This window comes from Vanessa tameamea, chromosome 7 (assembly GCF_037043105.1).
Source record: "Vanessa tameamea isolate UH-Manoa-2023 chromosome 7, ilVanTame1 primary haplotype, whole genome shotgun sequence".
NCBI lineage: Eukaryota > Metazoa > Arthropoda > Insecta > Lepidoptera > Nymphalidae > Vanessa > Vanessa tameamea.
The window spans coordinates 6,188,558-6,210,347 of record NC_087315.1 but is presented as its reverse complement, the minus strand read 5'-3'; the positions used below and the strand labels follow the sequence as shown (position 1 = coordinate 6,210,347).

The window sequence follows — 21,790 nt, the reverse complement described above, 5'->3', positions numbered from 1 at the left end:
AATGTCATTTTCATGTTTTAATAGAGGAATAATTGACCACGGCTTTGTATAAGACTTATTATATTGTTTTTCATAATAGTTGACTAACTCTAAAGAGGCGTCCATATTCATAGCATGAAGTAAAGATGCACAAATCACCAATTTTTTACAAAAGTTAGTGAGAAGTTATACATATAACTCTTAAGTTACAGATTATTTTAAACTGTTCATTAACTTTAAAGAGTAAGTTATCACTGTAGGTTTTCAATATTCAAATGATTAGTTACTCTATATACTCCATTTTGATTGTATTTATACAAAGTTTAGAAACAAAGAACTGCCAAATAGACTTTAACATAAAAAGTTTAAGTGTGGTGATTGCAGATAGTAATAATAAATAAGTTTTTCATAATAAGTTAGTATCTTCAGTTGTTTGAATCATATAATTATCTTCGGATTCTAAGCTTTTATCCAAAAAAAGCAAATCCTTTTTTCTGTTTTTAAGAGTTATAAATAATCTCAAGGGTTAGGTAATTTATCTTTGTTTTGATTTAGTCTGGCTTGGCAGTTCAAAATAAGCAATGGAGTCAAAAATCTATTTTGTATTGATTTGTTTTATGGGAACTTAATTCCACTTAGATTTCAATAATTATTATTAAATTATCTCAAAATATAAATTATAATTGTTTAAATATTTTATAAACAAACATCTAATTAGAACCAAACATTTGAAAATATGTGAAACAAGTTCTTGTCAATACTATGCTCATCACAATTTCCTGATTTATCAGTTATTCAACAGTTAATAAAACTATATAATATAATATTTTAAAATAACATCTAGAGATAATTATATAATATATATGTCTGTATATATATTGTATTTATTGATTATTGCTTTCAATTAGACTTTCTATAGATGCATATAAAGTTGATATTGACAATGTAGAATTAAGATGAGCAAAGATTGAGAGGTTTTGCTAATAGCTTAGATTCAGAACTATAAGAAAAGCGTTTCAGAGTACAGAATCAAGTATATTTTTTGTTAATAAAACATTTCGTTTTATAATTTGACTAAGATATAATAAGTTTTTAAATTAAGAAGTCTGATGATTATTTTGTTATGAAATATTGAGCTATTAAATTTGACTAATTTTTTTAAATGGTAAATGGTATTCAAATGTTATAAGGCATATTGTCAGTACATCTGCACTCTGAACGCAACGACTTGTATATGGTATTTATAATTTGTATGTACATGTAAAACCATGTGTAGATTTTTAATTTAGTAATACTACACTAAAACTGGCCATCATATAAGTATCTGCCATGTTCTTCTAGATATAACTAGATAATATAATATTCTTAACTAGATTCTTATTTACAAATAATACAGTTCATTACTCTTTTATTTATAGAAATTAAAATATATTTCTATCATCCTTCGATTCACATAACGCAAAATAATTTAACAGAGTTCAATTTTGCACTCACATTTACAATATAGTTTAGTAACAAATGATTCGTTACGCAAAGTTGATTGGAAACAACTCATTTAGAATATATCACCCAAAAAGCGAGTAGCACTTTACTCACGTATCCTATACCTTACCATTTAAAAATGCAGAATATGCGAAAACGTCAATGAATATCTTACAATAAACGGCAATTGAACATTATAGTTCGCTCGCATTAAATAGGAACTATAAGATTCATGATGCCTCCCGCGACCGTCGCGATGCTTTAATCTATATTTACAGGCGGTGCGACGTCCTGTATGTTACCGAAATAACAATATGAATAAAATATATTCTTTTATTTACACATGATAAATTATTCACAAAGTATGGACACAAATCAAAAACTTTAATCGACGATAATATTATCAAATCGAATAAGAAGTTGAATTAATATATAATTAATTTAAATTTGTGTTACATTTTAAACTACAGTTTAGAATAGCTTAGGTGCGCCACCGTGTTTGCGGCGGTGCGAGGAACTATACATGCACAACACCGCAGTGCATGGCGGGCGCCGCCCACGGCTCGTCTTAATACAATATTAACTATAATATTATACCTACTAAATTTTCTCCTGCGCCGTTGTTTTAACAAGACACACGTGACTATGTCAAATGTCGCTTTCTTCACTTTATAATGATTAATTTTAGAGTAATACATTTGGAAAAGTTTTGCGACACTCAACGTTTTCACTTCTGGAGAAGGAACTAAAATCTAGTATCACAATATCGGGCTCCACTTGTATGAAGAGCTGGATTTTGGCCGTACACGGCAAACACGTGGAAGCTGAATGACTAAACGAGATCTCTTCACCTCATTAGCTTTCATTCGTAAGATTGTGGCCCTCTCTTACATGATTCTGGTTCATTCGAAGAGAGCCAGGAGATCGTCAGAGGAAGGTGCCCGAGGTGGATGAGAACCAGCTGACGATGAAGATGAAGGCGGAGTTGCCAAAAGCTCTCCGAGTGCAGGTGCATCCAAGTAAGAAAGCAATTCCATCGGGTCAACACTCGTCTCCGGAAGCAACTGTAATGATGAATAATCAATTAGACATTAAGACATCTCCTCCACCAAAATAAATTGGTGTTAAATATGAGTTAATGTTAACACGCGTTGCTTTGGACAAGTTTTATTTTGTCTTTTAATAACAAAAAATATTGTGTGAAAATACTATGTTTAGGCGTGCTATAGGATTTTTTATGAAATACCTAAAACAATATTTTCAATTGTCTTTTTTTTTCTACTTTGTTTGAATATTTTTTTGCAGATATACTCACATTGAGATTATCGGTGCCTTCCCCATCGATAACGGCTGCGGGATCAAAGTTGAGGTCTGCCGGGATGTCGACATCTGTTAGTGGATGATGGTCGACAGAGGGCGGGCCGGGCGTGTGACTGGAGCCCGGCGTGTGTGCGCCGCCGCCTCCACCCGGCGTGTGGGCAGAGCCCGGCGTGTGCGGCGTGTGAGGTGTGTGCGGCATCTATTGTTTTTTTTAAATAATTTATTATAGGTAGGCAGACTAGCAAATGAGCCACCTGATGGTACGTGGTCAACACAGGCACTGCAGAAGTAGTCAACTTTCCTTACACTGTAAATACAGCTTCCTACTGATATTATACATCAGATCAAAAAAATACAAAGGATTTGGACAGTTTGGTGTTAGGATAATTAATGAGTAAGAACACTACCGGGACTGGCACACAGACATTTTGCAAAGTTAATTTTTTTAGATAATTTAATTTGATGATCCTTATTATACTTTTAATGTTTAAAGTTATACTCTTATTAGGTGGCTTTACTTTACCTAGTTAAAACATAATTACAATACTTATTATAATAAATACAGTACTAACCTGCTCGTTTAGACTTTTCTCCATTGCATTAAGGGGATCTAAAGAGTTTACGCTCTCATTCAAGTGTGAAAGTGGCCCATTGCCCGCATATTCGTTGCTGCCTGGACCATTGCTCATACCGAAGTCATAGTTTTGATTACTCGACCCGGAGTTCCTGTTTTGGCCTCCTTGGTTGTATGACGAAATCATAGAACCGCTAGCAATTGTGTTCATATCTGGAGGTAAATAGGGTGATAGAGCTTGATTCATGTCCCAATTATTCATTGTTGGCATATTCATTGATCCAGGAGACACAGCTTTACTTCTTTTCCCAGGTGTATCATTGCTATCATCTTCTTGCTGTAAAGTAAATTTTATTGACTATAAATGTTAGTTAAGTAACATTTTAATCAAACAAAAGTCTAGTTTTTATTTTGAAACAAAACAAGAAATATTATAGGTAATTCATTACAATAGTATATTTGAATTTTACCATTTTCGCATTCACGATATGCATACATACATAGAAACAAACAAAAAATATTTTATTTAAAGTATTTTTGCTTACCTTGATACCAGCATTAGTGTTTATCTTAGTAGCTTTCCAATTTGCCCCACTATCGATCGTTACTTCATCAACATCAGAAGTGTTTAAGGTATTTAGGATACCCCACATGTACTGATCCACTTCTAAGCCTTCTAACTGAGCAGGTTTACTGTAATAGTAAAATATAATATATATTTCTTTCATACTTTTCCATACTTACGACTAGAAGAAATATAATATAATATGACTTACTTGCAAACTGGACATCGCCATGATCCTCTCTCACAATTTAGTTGTAGGTACGATTCTAAATCAAAACATTGTATATGTTTACATTCATGCCCTCGCGCGGGTAATGTTATTTTCTTAAATGTGATTGGACATTTTAAAGATACTTTCAAGGCTGTTTGTTCAACACTGTCTCTATCACTTGTAGGGTTAGAACCATTGTTAGGGTTGACTGGAGTTTGATTAAAGTTCATTTTAATCTTAGCAATGCAATGGTCTGCTGTAAGCAACCGTTTTCTTAGTAATCCTTGTAGTACGCTTCGTACGCTCGGCCGGTGTACTAATTGTAAAACGAACAAATGTGACTGAAAGGAGAAATTAATGTATTATAATTTTTCTCAGATGATTTTTAATATTTTGGTAGAATTAGTGTATATTTAAAGACTATCGACTTACACAACAACAAGCGGAGACGGTAATCTGTATCGTATTCCTGCCAGGTTGGCATACTTCTTTCAGGTACAATGGTTTGTGTGAGGTTTTGTTTTCTCCTCGATCAATGATTAATGGCGTTGCATTTACAGAAACTTGCACACTTGCAGGCCAGTTAGTGTTCATTTGCCGATCTTCATGATGAAAGCATTTAAGTTGTAGCTCCAGATCCGATCTGCAAGTGGTGATAAAAATATGTTTCACTGTGTTTTTAAATAAAGAACATTTCCTTAAGTTTTTATTATGTATATTAAATAGATGCGATAAATGTTTACCTCCATATAAGTGTTGAGTGAACCGTAGGTTTTAATTGGAATACATGGTTGCTAACTGCTAAATTATGTTCTAATCTAAAAGGTGGTAATATAATACCATCTCGTACGGGGAATGTTAACCGGAGCTCATCATCTGGAAATAAATTAAATAATTAATTACACTGTATTAAATATATTACTTTACTTTGACATTCATCAATCATTAAAAATTCATTTTTAATTATAAGTTAATCAAATTAAGTCGTTTGCCATATTTTAATGCGTTTCTTACTTTGCATGCCGATCGGTGGTTTCAGTTCATTAAAGTGAGGTTTAACATCGGCATTTGGACTGATGTAAGGTGGCATACTGCTTGCTGGCGTAAGCGGAGGAGTAGGGTTTCCGGGCACCGGACTATGCTGATAACTCATATTGGATCGCATAGCTACTTCTTGTGCAAATTGTCCGCCATACTGGCTTCCGTATTGCCCATTTCCAGCTTGATGCTGTGGGAATTGATTCGGAACAGCACTATTGAAGTATTGGCCTTGGTTTGAATAGGGTGGCGTGGACTGCCTCATAGTAGTTCTCATTCCAGTATTAAAATTACCACTTGGACCGAGAGGTTGTTGGGGTGGATATTGACTCTGAAAACTTGGTCTTCCTCCGTAACCTGTGGGATATTGGCCAGGTCCGGGACCAAAGCTAGGTTGTGCCCCCATATATTGAGTTTTCCTGGATCCCATAAGCATTGTTCCTGAAGGATACGGCGTATGTCGCCTTTGGTATCCAGGACCCATTTTTGCTGATCCGCCCATTTGTCCTGGACCCATTTGTGAAGACATCATATTAGCGTGCATGCCCATGTTGGCCATTTGAGCCATAGGATTCATGCCATTCATAGCGTTTCCCATCTGGCCCATGCCAGTCATGCCATTCATGCCGCCATTGCCGCCCATTCCCATTCCCGTCATAGCGGGGTTATGGTTGCGTTGCTGACCGTAGCCGTTCATCGCACTGTACTGGGGATTTCCCATAGTCATATTGTTTTGCATCTGAAAAGTTATAATACAAATCAATATATTGACCCTCGCAATCTAACTATTTTATAAAGGAAAAGAACTTCCTCTATAGAAGGTAAAACAATCAACTAATTCAATATCGAGCCGTGCTTTAAGAACTCGTCTTAAATATTATTTACCTGCGAGAAGGGCTGCGAGTCCTGCATCGCGGCCGTCGTGGCCGCGGCGACCATCGCGGCGGTGGCGCCGAACTGCGCGTTCTCGCCCCCGCCGCTCATCGCGCCCGGACCGCCGGCGCACCCATAGCCGCTTTAGAACAAATGCATAATGTTAAATATCGAATTCGTTCAATTGTTGAAAAGTTTAATTGAAAAAAACTGTAACGACACCTTCTGTTGTCTCATGGTAGTGGGTATTAATTGTTGTGGATTTTAGTATCGATCCAAAGGCGCAACAGAAACAAAGTTTTAATAGAAAAAGCTTTTAAAAAGGTTGCCTTTAGCCTGCTTACGCGTTTCGGGGAAACCGATATGCGGAATGAATTTCAACTTTAACGTTACAATGAACCGAACCGAAACTAAAAGACAAAATATGTATTTTCATTTTATTCTTTTTTATTTAATCATTTTATCCAGCTTATACGTTTGTATAATTTTGTATCGATTTAGTAACAAATATTAATATAGTAATAGAGATATACATTTATATATATTATACTAGAGTAACTCGTCACACTATTGTTACAAACCCAGAGCACATACTAAAACGTGAAATCATTGTAGTTAATTTTATTTCACCTACGATATGAATAGTTTCTATTCCATTGCAAGTGGCCTTGCAGAGTCTTACATTTTACATTCCACGCGTTAACGCATCGATTATTAATACACTCAAACCCAATATTCAACCCGAATTTTATTGACGTAAGACATTTTTTAGAACGTACAGAGATCTTATTATTATGTGAACAATGACGAACAAAAAAATCAATATGTTCATATACAGTGAGTGACGTGTTACCCCTGTGTTTCAATCGGGATGTGTGTTTGATTTTTTCTACGTTGCCGGAGTGGGAGAACATTTCATGTGAACTGCTTTTGGGGCGAATTCCCGAGCCTTCCCGGAGCCCTTTCTAATAATTCCCATTCGACAAATGCCCGACAAACACTCGCACGGGCTTATTGTTACTTTCGCTTCTGTAGTAGTGCTACAATGTGGACTATTGTGTTACGCGATATTTTTATAATGAATATAAACTCACACAAAAACAATATGAGAACAAAATTTTATTGTAACTCTTTAAATAAGGCGTGGAAACGAAACTTAATTATAATGAGTGTGTAAATAGTTTAAAACATAAAAATATTATAATATAAAAGAATTAACTTTGTAGCTATGAAAAACCGTTTTGGTTAATATAAATGCCACTTTAGAATACTTCAAAATAAATAACTTAACAGATACTTAGTAGCGTCGACAGCCAATAAACACAAGTCAACAACGCTCAACTCGTCGCGTCGCTTTACAATACATCGACACTGCAGATGATTTACAAGGGTCTTTTCTTAGGTAAACTCGGCCCGACCTACACTTCTTTTTATAGATTTGTCTGAGACTTTTTCTTTTTGCCGATCACAGAGCGCGACCGACAAAAAATCAAGAGTGTTCTGCATCCTGGTTTTTTGTAAAGAGGTACCACATCCGAATAATAACTTACGTTCTGCTCAAAATATTTTGGGTCTTGAAAGCAAGCAATTTCTTTTGTGACGATTCTTGGAACATGTCTTTACAATAGCAATGATAAGTACAGTGTGTCCTGTACTTATCATCGACGATATGTATTTGATTTAGTGTTTTTAATTTAATCTTTATATAATATCGTAGTTTCGACGTCCCACATGTATTATTTCTCAATTGCCGTAGGACGCCTAAATAAATCATTTTGAATGACTACGGTGCTATTTTCAGAAGCTGGAAGGTGTTTGGCATACTATTGAGAGATGGGCGAGTAACATGTAGGTATTTTGATACATAGACTGCAGTTAATTTTAGATTGTTGCGCAGACGTGATGAATTCTTAGCTAATTGGCAGTAGCTAGATAATCACGTGTAATTTTGATTTCTTTAAAAACCTTCTATTCCGATGATAATAAATAAATAAATAAAATGATACTAAATAACCTTTCCATGTATTTTTATGTACAGTAATAACTTATTTCATGGGTTACTTAATTAGGCGAAAGCTTGCTAAATATATTTTTTAAATTGATAACATTATGTTAAATTTCTACTGTTAGCTTTGTTTTGAAATATTAACACGATGTTAAATAAGGTATTAATCATTATAAGTTTCGTATAGATTGTAAATGAGTTAGCGTGAAGCCATGGCATGTTCGCCCCTATGTAAGCTGACAGTTGGTCACCCCCCTTTGAACACTACTTCAAAATTGTGAGCACATTGTTCATACAAAATAGTATTATGGTTTTTACGTCGTAAAATTGCCAAATAATTAATTACGCCATCTATGTCCAAAAATATTTGTTACAAAAATATTGCATATTAAGATATGACATGGATAAGAATAAGTTTACAAATATTATACTATTAATTAAATACCTCATTATTATCGTAAAACTTAACCAAACTCTGCTTTTAAAATGCTAAAGTAATATTAAAGCTCGATACATACATTTGTATTGTTTGTTATTGCATCGATTTTTATCTTATTTTTGTCAATTGACACCCGAGTTGGGAACGAATGAATCATGCTTCAAGGAGCAAATTCCGGGGGTTGCAAATGGAGGCAAGCGTTCTGGGGTGAATACGACACAATGAGCGGGAAGGGTCGACTAGGCCGAGTCGCCCGCTTAGGGTAAGTGGGCCTGCTCACGTCAATATGGGGCTTTATTACGATACTGCGATAACAATTTGTTTTTCCGTATAAGATAAATTAAATCTATTAATAGTTTTTTCGTATTGATCATTAAATTAACTTATACGTTGTGTACTAATATAGATTTAGGATCTTGCTGGTACTCAATTCCAACACATTTCATTTCATACTTTTTTTAAAATATATATACATAATATATATCAACTGTAAGTCTGATGTCTCTTCGAGTAATTAGCATAAGTTTACGAATGTATCAAGAAAATTTTATTTTCTCATGTTTCGTTTAAAGTTTAAAATATATTACAAGCGTTTAAAAAACAGAATTCTGCATGACATTAATCGATGTCGCATCTGCCTTTAAGAATTATTGTATTTAAATATTTTAGTTTATAATCAATTTCTAAAACGTCACTATATTCTATATTTAGTTGTTTAATTTTATTGGCGATATAGAAGCATTAAAATTATTTTAATGAGCCTTTAATTAGTCGATGCGCTTAGTGTGTTAATGTGTTGTTTGTTTGTGTTTATTGTAAGAGCTAAAGTGCAGTCACCGCTTGCATTCCCATCTCGCGTAAGTGTGAGTGTAAGTGGTAGTGTGTGCGTTAGTTTGTCGTAGTGTGCGTCAACATTTGATAGTGTGCGTGCTTGGTGCCGAAAGCGTCTGTGCGTGTGAATGGAAGAGCACATTTCCATTTCTTTCATTATAATTGCAGCGATGTGCATCGCGCACTTAAATTGTTACATTTTTGCTTTGTAAGATTAGTAACAATCTTTTAATAACTAAGCGATTGGTTGATTTATTAATTATTAACGTATTTGTTTAATTTAATTAATATCGACTGATATAATTTTTTTAAATTAATAAGCATTATAATTGTAGATGTCGTACACCTGCGGTATTTTAAGTATACTTTATTTTTGATTTTATTGCTTGTTAACTACGATAAGGTAAGCAAAGGTAAGCGAGTCACGTTTCAGCGTTTTGTTGAAATGTAAACAAACTTATTCCGGATAAGATAAAAACATTCTATGCAGTATAAACGTGGTTTTGGTTTTATTATATAAAAATACGATGTTTTAGAATTGTTAACGTTAAGTTTTCAAATTGATGACAGTAAATTCATCTGAGATAAAAAGTTCCTTTTAAATTAATTTTGATTTTAACTGATAAAGCCAATCAATAATAAATTCCACAGCAATAAAAATATTTTTAATTTTTTTGAAAAATAAAAGGATTGTTAAAATAAAATTTATAATTGAATTATATTTTTTGTACTTCACTACTTACCTTGGCGCGTTGACTCTGTAGCCTATGTTATCGTGCAGAATATGATGTTTTTCAGAATCGGGAGCGTGTGCTCCCACGTAGCTTATGTTCGTTCCCGCGTATCCTGCCGTATTACCAGAGTTCGCCGTCCTGTCGTTTCAACGCACCCCCTGAAACACGATGCACTTCACTGTAGATAACCTTCATGATGCTCAGCTGGCCTTGTTGTCAACGCAAAATCAATTGATTCAACCCGTTTCCTTTTATTGTCGTGCATTCGTGTCACTTGCGCTCGATCGTTCTCAATTTTAATGTTAACGTTAGACGAAAGTTTTCAGACTAACTAGTCGTCATAACTTTAAACGACGAAACGTTCATCAAAACACGAATTTACACGTTGGTTTTTATAATTTTATGTTCGTAGGTACGTTAAAATATTTTAAGTTTTAAAACAACAACACTTGGTGTTAAAAAAAATCACACAAATAGTGATGTGTAACGGTGTTTTTTTTATTTTGTTCTCCAGTTTTTATGTGTCGATGAACGGTTCGATCGTCGTGTTCTTTTTTTTTTGATCAGCTGAGGCAAATGTAGCGTAGCATAAGCCTACGAGCGTTTTAAACGTAGCACAAATAAAATTTTGAAAACCTTTAAAAATATATAAATATATTTATATATTTTTTAACTTCAACTTAAACGAATATTTAGCCAAAATTTAAAAATATATTTTAGCAACTTCCATCACACACCTTGAAAGTTTTTATTTAATGCACTTCTATTCCTTTATCAATCATGAGCACTTCCAATGTAAGCAGTAAAAAAATCCCGATATCTTCTTCAAAATCCAATTTTTAAACCACTTAGCAATCCTTTCGGTAGTTCACTGCACTGTTTTGGTTCCTTAAAATTAAATTGTCACTGCACAATTCAAGAGGAGCATCCAAATCCAATATTGTTTGTATTTGTCACTATATTTAAGCATTAGGTACTAATATTAATTGTTATCGTCCATAAACGACTGACTTTAAATTCAACGAAACATGATAGACGTGTTGCACGAGTGCCGACGCCAACGTCACTGACATCAAACAACCACACGTTCGACCGTCAAAGGTAACACTGGCTGGCAAACCGGCGACGGTGAGTGAGAGGTTGCGCCGCGGGGCGCTCCCACCCCGCGCGACGTTGCCAGCTCGCTGCGATAAAGTGGCGCACCCCCGCGTCCCCCACCGTATGTCGACGTCTCGGCATTCGGTACTCGGCAGAGCTCGGGCGCCATCGTCATCAAGTCGACTCCCTACCCCACCCCGCGTACTCGATGTTTCATTTCACGTAACGGTCCTCAATCGAGCGCGATACTGCGAGTATGATAGTCGCAGTGATCTTTCATCCAATGCTATTAAGATATGTTATAGATTCCAAGACAATGTTTTTGTATTATGATTTTTTATAATTACGAATACTTCAATAAAACACTGATTTCAGAAATGTTTAAAATTAGTATCGTAATAATTGTTATTTTCGTGAGAATTGTGGACAGCGACAAGCTCAATCGGCATTTGCCAAGAGTCCGTCTGCGACTGTGTTGAGGCATAATAATTAACTGCGGTAAACAATGGGCATGTCCCCTGGTCACTACCTGCGCCTGACGATAGAGGACAAGTGACTTGTCCTGAGATGTCCTTGCTCGCCAATGTTGTATATGTTTAGTGCAGATTATGACACAACTTCTTTTAATGACGGTCTTTAATACATGATAACTTCGTATCTTCTCATTAAATATATGTCCTACAATTCAGAAAATAGTCATCGATATGCTCACTATCTATAATAATTAAAACATTTTATTTTTGCTATGGTTATTATCATAGTTATGTGGTAATAATGTTTGCTTATGAACCGTATTCAGTGTGCAAACGTTTATATACAATATGCCAATAAGTTTCGTTTAGCCACCAGCAGTCTGTTGACTGGAAAGTAAGAAAAGCGAAGCGCACGCGCATTTGTCCGCGTTCCGATGCGCTTCCCTGCGCATAATCCAAATCGTAAACAAATCTAATTTGTAGTATAAATTTAGAAATACCTAGTATGTTGTTATTTCCTATCAGTTTGCTTTTCGCTTTTAGTCAAATATTAAAAGAAAACAATACAATTTACAATTTTTATATCCAAACTTATTTATTTGCATAAATGTGTTCAGATGAATATTAGGATTTCAGTTTTTGCTTACATTAAAAAAAATATCTAGTTCCATTTTTTGTGTATGTATATTTTTGCAAAACTATTAGGTGAAATTAATATTTAAATGTACCGCATTGATTATAATATAAGTGAGAACTACCTCTAGCTATGTAGAAATCTTATCATTAGAGATAATGTTATGACGTTAAATCGTGGCTGATTATGAGTTATCTAAATAAAAAGCACGTAATGTATTTTTACCTATAGTTACCCGAATGACCATGAAAATATAACTACGTGACAAAATTTTGTATAAATTATAAATACTTTGATTAACAGAACCTGGATATATTGTTGAAATTATCACCGACAAAGAGAATCATAAAAAAAAGGATTTTTATTCTTTTGGATACCTGGTATAAATCACACTCGCCATGTTTATTTTATGATCGAGCTATAATCGTCAACTCAGTGGTTTTGCAACGTGGCCGCAACGCCCGCCCTGATGCGCACGAGTCGTAAAAAGCGGATATAGTTGAATATGCATCAACTATTTTTAGAAAACGTCAAACCCAGGTTTGACAATTTTTTAAGTGTAAAACTTTTTTGTTATTAAAACCTATTATATTTCTTATGATCGATACGTTCAGACGTTGATTCAAACTTATTAAGTAATCATACAACTTTAGTAAGACTTTTCTAAGTACATAATTAGAATCCTAATGATAGATTTTTAAGATTTTCTTATTTTTATATCTATAAGTAATATTTTATTTATTAAATTGCTTTCCTCGTCTAATTAAATAATTAAGGTTTAATTATAAGTTAAAATATATCTATAGCTCATGTCAGTTAATCAGGATTATCTTAACAAATTAGGTACTAAGCTAAAGTATTTATTTAAATCGTAATATTGTCTGCGGCACCAACAAGAATTAATAACGTCGTTTAAAAAATACTATGTAAAATTCATAAGAGCGCATGTTAATTGTTTATAGTTATTAATATAGCTGCTATAGTATGGAGACGAATTAAATTAAATTATATAATATAACTTAATATCTATATAAAAAAATATTAATGTTAAGATTATTATAACGTAATTACAATTAAAGTATATTAGAGTGGTCGTAAGTAGCACATAATGTAATGTGGCAAGCGGGTATGTCGGCATCGCTACTCGCAAGCAGTTACATGCACCTCCCTTATGCACAAACCTGTTCTGCGCTTCGTTCGGAAAATATGTCGCCAATCGCGCGTGGTAACCGGCTTGTTTCCATCACACCACATTACAGCAAATTATTTGTATTTTTTCGCAATAGCTTCGCCTGTGTGGGTAGATTTGTACGGATTGAATATATTTGTGGAATTAAGTATATATAATCAATGTATGTAGTGCATTTATTTTGGAAATAATAATATATTTAATTGTATTAGGGCTTTTGCTTTTACATCTAAAAAAGTTTAATTAATTTTAATCAAAGCTGATTTGTTATTTAACTATTAACATCTTTAAAAATATGATAATTATTCCTTAATATAATATCTTGTCAAATATAATCAATACCTAATTGTCATATTGTTTCCGTTAAAGAGTTATAAAATGCATGAATGCGCCACCCCTTGCCCTTTCTTTCACATTAAATTAGCTAGGTGTTTCTCTGCTCTTCTAGAAGAACTGTCTCAAAAAAATAGACTGATTCAGTCATCAGAACTTGAAACTTTAATTACTTTTTTCAAAATTTAAAGCTAAATTTATATTTGTATTCAATTTAAATTATACAGAAATATTATAATACTAAATTGATATAAAAACATAATTTGAAATATACAACCAAAACTGTATAATTGAAGTTTAATTGGCGCGAACACTCGTAAAGATGACGCGAAACAATGATGCGCGTGAAAGGGTTAAGTGTTTTACGAAAATAAAGGCTACAGAACGGGCACAATGACTCAGATGGAATTCAGTGGTGTCCGCCATACCGAGCTTCGTCGGAATCAGAAATACAATCCTAATTATAATCGCACGCATCCGTCCAGCACCTCAACTCAATCGCTCGCGAACGTTTCAACTAAACCGCATCGAGAACGAATCCGAACGTAATCATCTGCGGTTGGTATAGCTCACTGAATGAAACACACTCATCGAACCCATTGACAATAAAAAAACAAGCTATGGGAAAAACAGGAAGTAGCGTGCTCGCTACGGGTCATATTATCAATTTGTAACCATATTTACGTGCTTTCGTTCAATTTTTTTTTAATGTTTCAGATTTGTACTACAGTTTTTTTAATTAAGTACCAAGTGTTTTTAGAAAACTCGGAAGTATAAATTTATAAGCGATTAAAAGCATATGTAAAATATATATATTGTTTATATTTAAAAAAGGGATGTAGCTACAAATATTTGAAACACTTTCTGTATTTATAAATATAGCAACAGTATTAGGGAGTGGAGAGCAGCTCGTAATATGTACAGAGGAGTAACATTGCCGCATTGCGGTGTGCCGGCATGTGTCGACATATCGCTTCTGCCCTTTACTGGCACATTTATATTTATCTTTATATTATATTGTAAATGCATACAAATAATTTAAGTCTTATGTATCAATATAATTATTATACACGTACTTCATTTGTCCCAACCTGAGAATTTAGATAGTGGAGATATGTTTTTACTATAAGTCCATATCGTTTAACTATTGATTAGATTTGTATTAAACTATGTAGTGAGATGAATAATGTGGTTATTCCATATTAATGAAAAGAAAATAGTTTTAAATTATGAGAGTAGCTTGTTGTAAATATGAACTCTTATTCTGTTTCCGTCTGAGACATCACCAATTTGAGTTTGTAATACATTAGTCGGGCGTTGATTTACGGAGCTATACATCGTGGGCGCGTCTATTCATGGCACAAATGAACTAAATATAGTTCCGAATCCTTATTATTTCTCGCGTCTGAGTCAAAGTGCCAGAAGTTCCATTTATAAAAGTGTAATAGTGTTCTTTTGGTAGTAGCTCCGTCTGAATTTGCTTCTACGATATTGTGTCGTATACTCACTTGTTCATTTTTAATTAATCATATATCATACTAATGTACCTACTTGAATTTACGAGTAGGTAAATGCTACAAGCATTAAGTGAGTTTTTAATGATTTTTCTATTATCTATCAATATAATAATAGAAATGAATGTTTGTATGACTATACATATATCATATATCATTGTGTGAAAAATGTGTTGGCGTTTATTTTCTTAAGTAATACTGGATGAACAACCTTTTTCTCAGTACACTTATCGATATAACTAGTTTTTAAACTGATCTTAGTATATCACTAGGTAAATAGGAGTGAGTTATGCAAAGGTGTATGCAAGCTCGCATACGCGCCTTGTGCGCACATCTGCCGCTGCCCGCGCCCGCGCTGGCACGCGCTTACATGCAGCCGTCTGCAGACTTATCTAGTCTAAGTAAACGACTGAATATGTAAAAACAAATTAATATAATTTAAACAAAATATTATTTATTTAATATTTATTATAAGCGACGTTTTGGGTGCACATATACGTGTTGTAAAAAAATTCAAGTATGTATATTAGAATTATGACAATTATTTCACCTGAGTAAAGATCATAACTTTTTTTTAATAAAGTATTTTTGTCACTAGTGTTAATTTGTGTACAAATATATATTTTTTCTTAAACCACAAGATAATTTTGATAAATCTCATAACTTACACCACTCACCGCGCGGGAGCGCGGCTAATTATAATCGACTAAACATCATCGAGTGTTTGTAACTTAGGGTCGCACCTCGAAAATGTATTTTTAAAAATGTTGTCCTTTGTTAATTTTCTACATACGAATACGTTAGGTACACTTTAATTTTACAGTATAAAGAGTAAATTTTCGCTATATTAAGCTAGATGTAATAATAGGGTAATAATAAAATCTAGTAACAAATAAAAAAACTATTGAGCAAAAAATATTTTTAAATAATTACCATTAAAATGTAAATCAGGGGCACTTATTAAATTGACAATTCCTGTTTACGCGTTACCGATTTTTTATTTTTTTTGACATTATAGATGGAGCAACCCTAATGTAACTGCATTTTGCTCAAATTTAGATTATTTTGTCTTTTACACAACTACACAACGTATCTTATTTAACATCATGTTAAAAATACGTATTGGTGTTGTATGCGTTAGTGTCAATAGAAAGGCACGATATAATTACTTTACTCGGTTTATCGCGAATTCTTTAATTAGAAATGCAAAAATATATTTATAATGGGTTAATTCTTAATGACAAGTGACACTATACAGTCATTACTTTACTTGTTGTTCTCGTATACCACAAAAACTCCTTATCAAATGATTATACGATTTTTCGATATCAGTATCGAAAATTTTCCTAGATTATTTCTATTTTACTGTCATTTGTATTAAAGAATATTTTCAGCTAAAACTTTTTGTAGTCATACACGTGCAAGACCAAGGCCAATGGTAGTAAATATTATATTTCTCATTTGTCCAATATGTTTCAATTACCTTGCGATAAATGGAGACTGTATTGTCTATAAATGACCCATATATTAGAAATAATATCAAAAACTTTAACATGGGAAACGGCAATATCTCATTGAATTTGTTTTGTAGCAGCAGTAGCATAATGTTTTCATATGTAGATATTTTTAACCTCCAAAATATAGAAAGCTGAAGAACGTGATTCGGTGTGTAGAATATTTGCACAACAGTTGCGTTTCCCACTTCTGCTGTGGGCTCTAGCATAACAGGTTGCGGTGCGGTCTTATTTTTCTTACCAGGAAATATTCAAATATAGGACTTTATTAATAGTTTTCTATTTACTTATAGATTCGTAATACCTTTCATATCATTTGTGTTTCATTTAAATGTATGCTATTACATTGATTTTTGTTTGAGGATAATGGCATTAATTATTCGTTGAAAATGTATCACCTTGACGGTGAGTTGAGTACTTACAATTAAAAAGCGAAAAGAGCGTGGATTCCGCAGCGAATTTCGAGAAATATCGACGAGGTCGATGAACCATGTCGACGCATCTTGTCCGTGTTTTCTCGCTTTATTTTATTAAATATTTTCGGATCATTATGGTGATTTTTGATAGTGTCTTACTACTGACACTTTTTAAGTGTTACTGCTTTACGAGTATAACATGTGCAAATAGCACAAATACAGTCAATAAGACGGCTGAAATATTAAAACTTAATTACCATTAGATTTTAATAATTTATGAAAGCTTCCTGGTGGCACTATCACCTTATTTTTTTTCGGAAAGTTACCGATTGAAACGTCTATTGTAGTCTAATTGAGATTAATGATTGTGTTCGGGAGTTATGTAAGACTGAACAAGTGTCTCCTACTCTCATTGCGACATTTTGTGACAAGATCTTACAAAACACTGCTAAGAAAATTTCCGTTTCGCTGTCTTAAAAACATTATCATATGCTTGTATAGTTTTTTGTGGCCTAACTTTGTGAATATTAATAAATTACTTTTAAAAAGAAGTGTCAATGCTGCCTTATTTCAATTTATACAAACCGCATCTTTAAATCACATCAATATCATGTGGTTCTTATCTGCAACCAGTTAGGTTAAGTCGGTCTCTCCACCGAGCTTGAATGTTATAGTATTTTTTGTTTGTGTCTGGAGGTTCTGGATGAACAAAATAAGATCGATCCATTAGCTGCACTTATAAGAACAAAAGGTTACTCCGTACATTAATTTATCATCAAAGGGTTTTTAAGGAAGCTTATAATTAAATATCATAGTTTATTGCAATAAATATGTTAATTCGATGTTCAAATACATTAAGTATAATAACGTCCAAAGATAAAGCATTGCCAATTTTAAAATAGATCTGTATTGTATATTACGTTCTAATATAATAACTCAATATTTTTTCTTTCTTACCTAATGCTGTGGTGCATTAGTAAAGTAGTGCACTCAGTGTTCATTTGAGTAGCGTCAGAAGGTTACCAATAAAAATATAAGCGTCGTTGAAATAAATAAAAAGAGCAGCCGGTCCAGGTGCGGCGGGGGCAGGTGGAATAATTGGCAATTCTTTGTCTCTGTCCGCAAGCCAACATCGAAAACTCAAACTATATATAGTTTTAACATGGTCAGTGTTTTATTTTACTATATTTTGAATTAATTATATCGACTCATTTTCATTTTCTACTTATATAGCCTTAGAAATAAGCATAGATATTTTCCAATGTTTATTTATACCAGCTACATAATAAAAAAGATATTTCGATATATACATTATTTAGAATCACTTTTGATCTGTGTAAAACACACGCTTTAGAAATTGACATGATTATGATGATTCCGAAATAGTTTTTGTTATTGATTGAATGGTACATGCAATAAATATGTATATTAAACAATCATATATTTTATAAAATGTATACCAAATTACTAAGGTAAGTCCGGTATTACATAATTATTGCATTGATCTGCCGCACCCATAAAGTTTATAACAACATATTACAGTAAGAGCTTCCTGACCTATTTAATAAAACGATTGAAAGGCGTCATTTGTTTCATCGGTTAAAACTATTGAGCTGAACCTGCGAGGTCACACTGTGTTTACTGTTTTCATTTCAAAGTACTTATAGAAAATTTAACTACAAATATAAGGTTTAGATTTCCTAATTATATTGTCATACATGTTGATTTTAGAGACACATATACAAGCGAAATAACGAGATAATTGAAGGATACCGATTCAGGTAACACAACCATATTATCAGTATATTATGGTTACAATTATGACTGTCAATGTAAGTGAAATTCCGGAAGACAGGAATGTGGGTGAGGTAGCCCCGTTCTGTTTAGAGCATGCGCCGTGGTTGCGATTTCTGCTGCAACCCGCCCAATGTGAGAAGTGTTTCACCCGCCAATTTGTAAAATTTAGTAGGTTTATATCAACACAGATTGACGCGTGTGATTTCAGAACAGGATATATTAATTATCTTAACTAAAACTTGACACTAACGAAAACTACACAATATTTTGAATACAATATAGAACACGAATATAGTAGTGGCGTATAGATGGGTCGCTTGGTTAGATCTGACCGCGTTATAAATTATGTTTATATACTATTACTTATGGCCTTTGTCTCGCGATTTCATCCGCGCTAAATTTTTGATTATACATAAAAGCCTGTTTGACACAAACGATGAGTTGGGAAGAGTTTGCCAGATTAGTTGACTCTTATAATTAATGCTCTGTTCTTAAGAATAGTAGATTAAAATTTGTTAGTGTGAATAAAAATATCCTATAACCTTCTTTTATAAATGGACTATACAACGCAAAGGCCAAAATTAGCTGAGTAGAATTTACTCATATTTTGTATTATATTCAATATTCTTATTATAATTATGATTTTTATTTTATGTAAATAGTTATGAATATAGCTAATTGTAACTCTATATTACTTGTATTTGTAAGTATATGCAGCGCGAACCGGTCACCTAGCTAGTGTTCATAATATCTTCATTTATATACGAGTACATACCTTGAAGCGTTGATTGTATTGGTTTAGATTTTACCGTGTAAATACAGTTTGTCGTAACTATAGATTTTTATGGGAAATAAATCATTACATTTCGCAATTATGCTTTATTTTAATTGTTTATTTGTTATGAGTTTAAATCAGTTTTATTTCATTTATAGAATTATTTAACTATTCACATAATGTTTCTTAAAGTCTGAGTAAATTTAATTATTTATTTTTATTTATAGTTAATATTTACATTTGAATTATAAACACAGAGGTATTACATAATAATTATTATACTGATGTAGGTACATATGATATACCGTAAATTGATTAGTATATTAGATATGATAGATTGAACATCATTTTCAATGAAGAAAATATCTGTAATCATATAAAAATAAAAAATAATTTCATATTAACCGAGAGTTGATAATGGCAAGCGTTTAAAGTTTTAAAAACGTGTAACAACCGAAACGCTTGAAAAGAGTAGTTTGCGCGACATTGAACAAAACATGCGATTATAACAATAGCTATGAATGAATGTCATTCGTAACATGTACTGTACCCGGATAATGATGTTATTTGCTTTGCCTTCCGTCATCGGACAACAGCGACTTACATATTTAGTGTATATGTAATATGTTATTGACGTCGTGTTTTCTTATTTATACCAATCCATTCATCACAGGTGATCACAAAATATTTCTATCACTGTTTTTTAAATATTTTTTAGAATAGATACATGTACTTTTTTTTTCTATGACATAATTTGTAGTAATGATTGAAATAGTACTTAATGTATGTTGTTTAATAATTCTTGACATGTGCGGTAAGAATAAAAAACAAGTGTATATATCTTAATATTCTAACATCCTGATTGAGCCAGTTACATTGAGCTGTAGCCGCATCGCATATCGCACATTCCTCGTACATTAGACGAATTAATTAATTATTACCGTCCTTTGTATTCATTATTGTAGTGCAGGCAGAGAATGATGACTGCACGGACGCACATACCTAGAAGTGCAGATCATTGATTCATCCATGCCTCGGCCTCGATGACGCGCTACTTGCAGATGATACATCTTGATAGTTGATACTAATCATTTGCTTCAAACAGGCCTAATTATATTGGTTTGTTAATCAGTTTTGTTTTTACAAAGAACAAAGTTTAAATGTGTTGCTTATGTCACTAGGCTATGAATATTATCATGAACAATTATAAAAACTAGGAAAACTACCATATTATACTCTATACGTCTCTAATTTTCTAAACCTTAAATTGTGTCAATTCCCATTTGATTGTATGAATTAATGGTGACTAGGGTGGTGGTAATTGAAAAGACCGCTCCCGCAACATCAAGAGAGCCTAGTCCACGGCTTGTCCTTAGCTATGCGCAATGTGATGAACGAAGCTGACTTCAGCGGCGCTCACTGACTTGGGTGTAGATGACAAATAACAAAGTGATGCTCAAGTCCCAGCTGAAAGCGGCTCGACGTCAAAAGGAAGCCGCTTAAGAAGGAATGGCCAAAGGATTCAGTAGTTGCGGTCATGTCAATTGCCAAGAAAAGACTCATGCTATCTGATCTTGTGTAGTGTGAAGTCGTTATGCTTCTCCAATAGGTCCCTCGCCGACTACGAGGCTTAGTTTACTGGTGAGCTCACCAACCCATCCAGCCGGAATCTGCATATACAGCTGTATATACAGATTCCTGTTGGACCCGTTGAAACGCAATTCCGATCCTCTGGGCTAAAAACGAACCAGCCCTCCTGTCACCATAAAAAATAGGGTATTTCAAATTTATATGACCTAGAAACACAATCAATAAATAACCAGTCAAGTATAAAAACTATATTAATAAATTCAAAACGTATAATAAAATATGTAAAAACATTAGGGACATCGTAAAACGCTAACTGTAATAAAATTGTGGTAATAGGAAATATACCAAAAGCGTTAATTAATATTTTATAAAAAATGACTGACTTTGAGACCTTCTATTATAACAT

At 33.3% G+C, this 21,790-nt stretch overlaps 1 protein-coding gene across 1 annotated transcript; it reads right to left on the bottom strand.

Moving 5' to 3' along the window:
- Positions 1-1,890: 1,890 nt before the first annotated feature.
- LOC113401129 (zinc finger MIZ domain-containing protein 1) lies at positions 1,891-11,175 on the bottom strand. The gene is made up of 11 exons (XM_026640878.2): positions 10,789-11,175; positions 10,061-10,209; positions 6,055-6,184; positions 5,146-5,908; positions 4,875-5,007; positions 4,564-4,774; positions 4,132-4,472; positions 3,901-4,048; positions 3,354-3,692; positions 2,777-2,980; positions 1,891-2,525 (listed from the first exon to the last, which is right to left on the bottom strand). The coding sequence occupies exons 3-11, from the start codon at positions 6,151-6,153 to the stop codon at positions 2,364-2,366; spliced, it is 2,400 nt and encodes a 799-aa protein (XP_026496663.1). The 5' UTR covers positions 6,154-6,184; positions 10,061-10,209; positions 10,789-11,175; the 3' UTR covers positions 1,891-2,363.
- Positions 11,176-21,790: the final 10,615 nt, after the last annotated feature.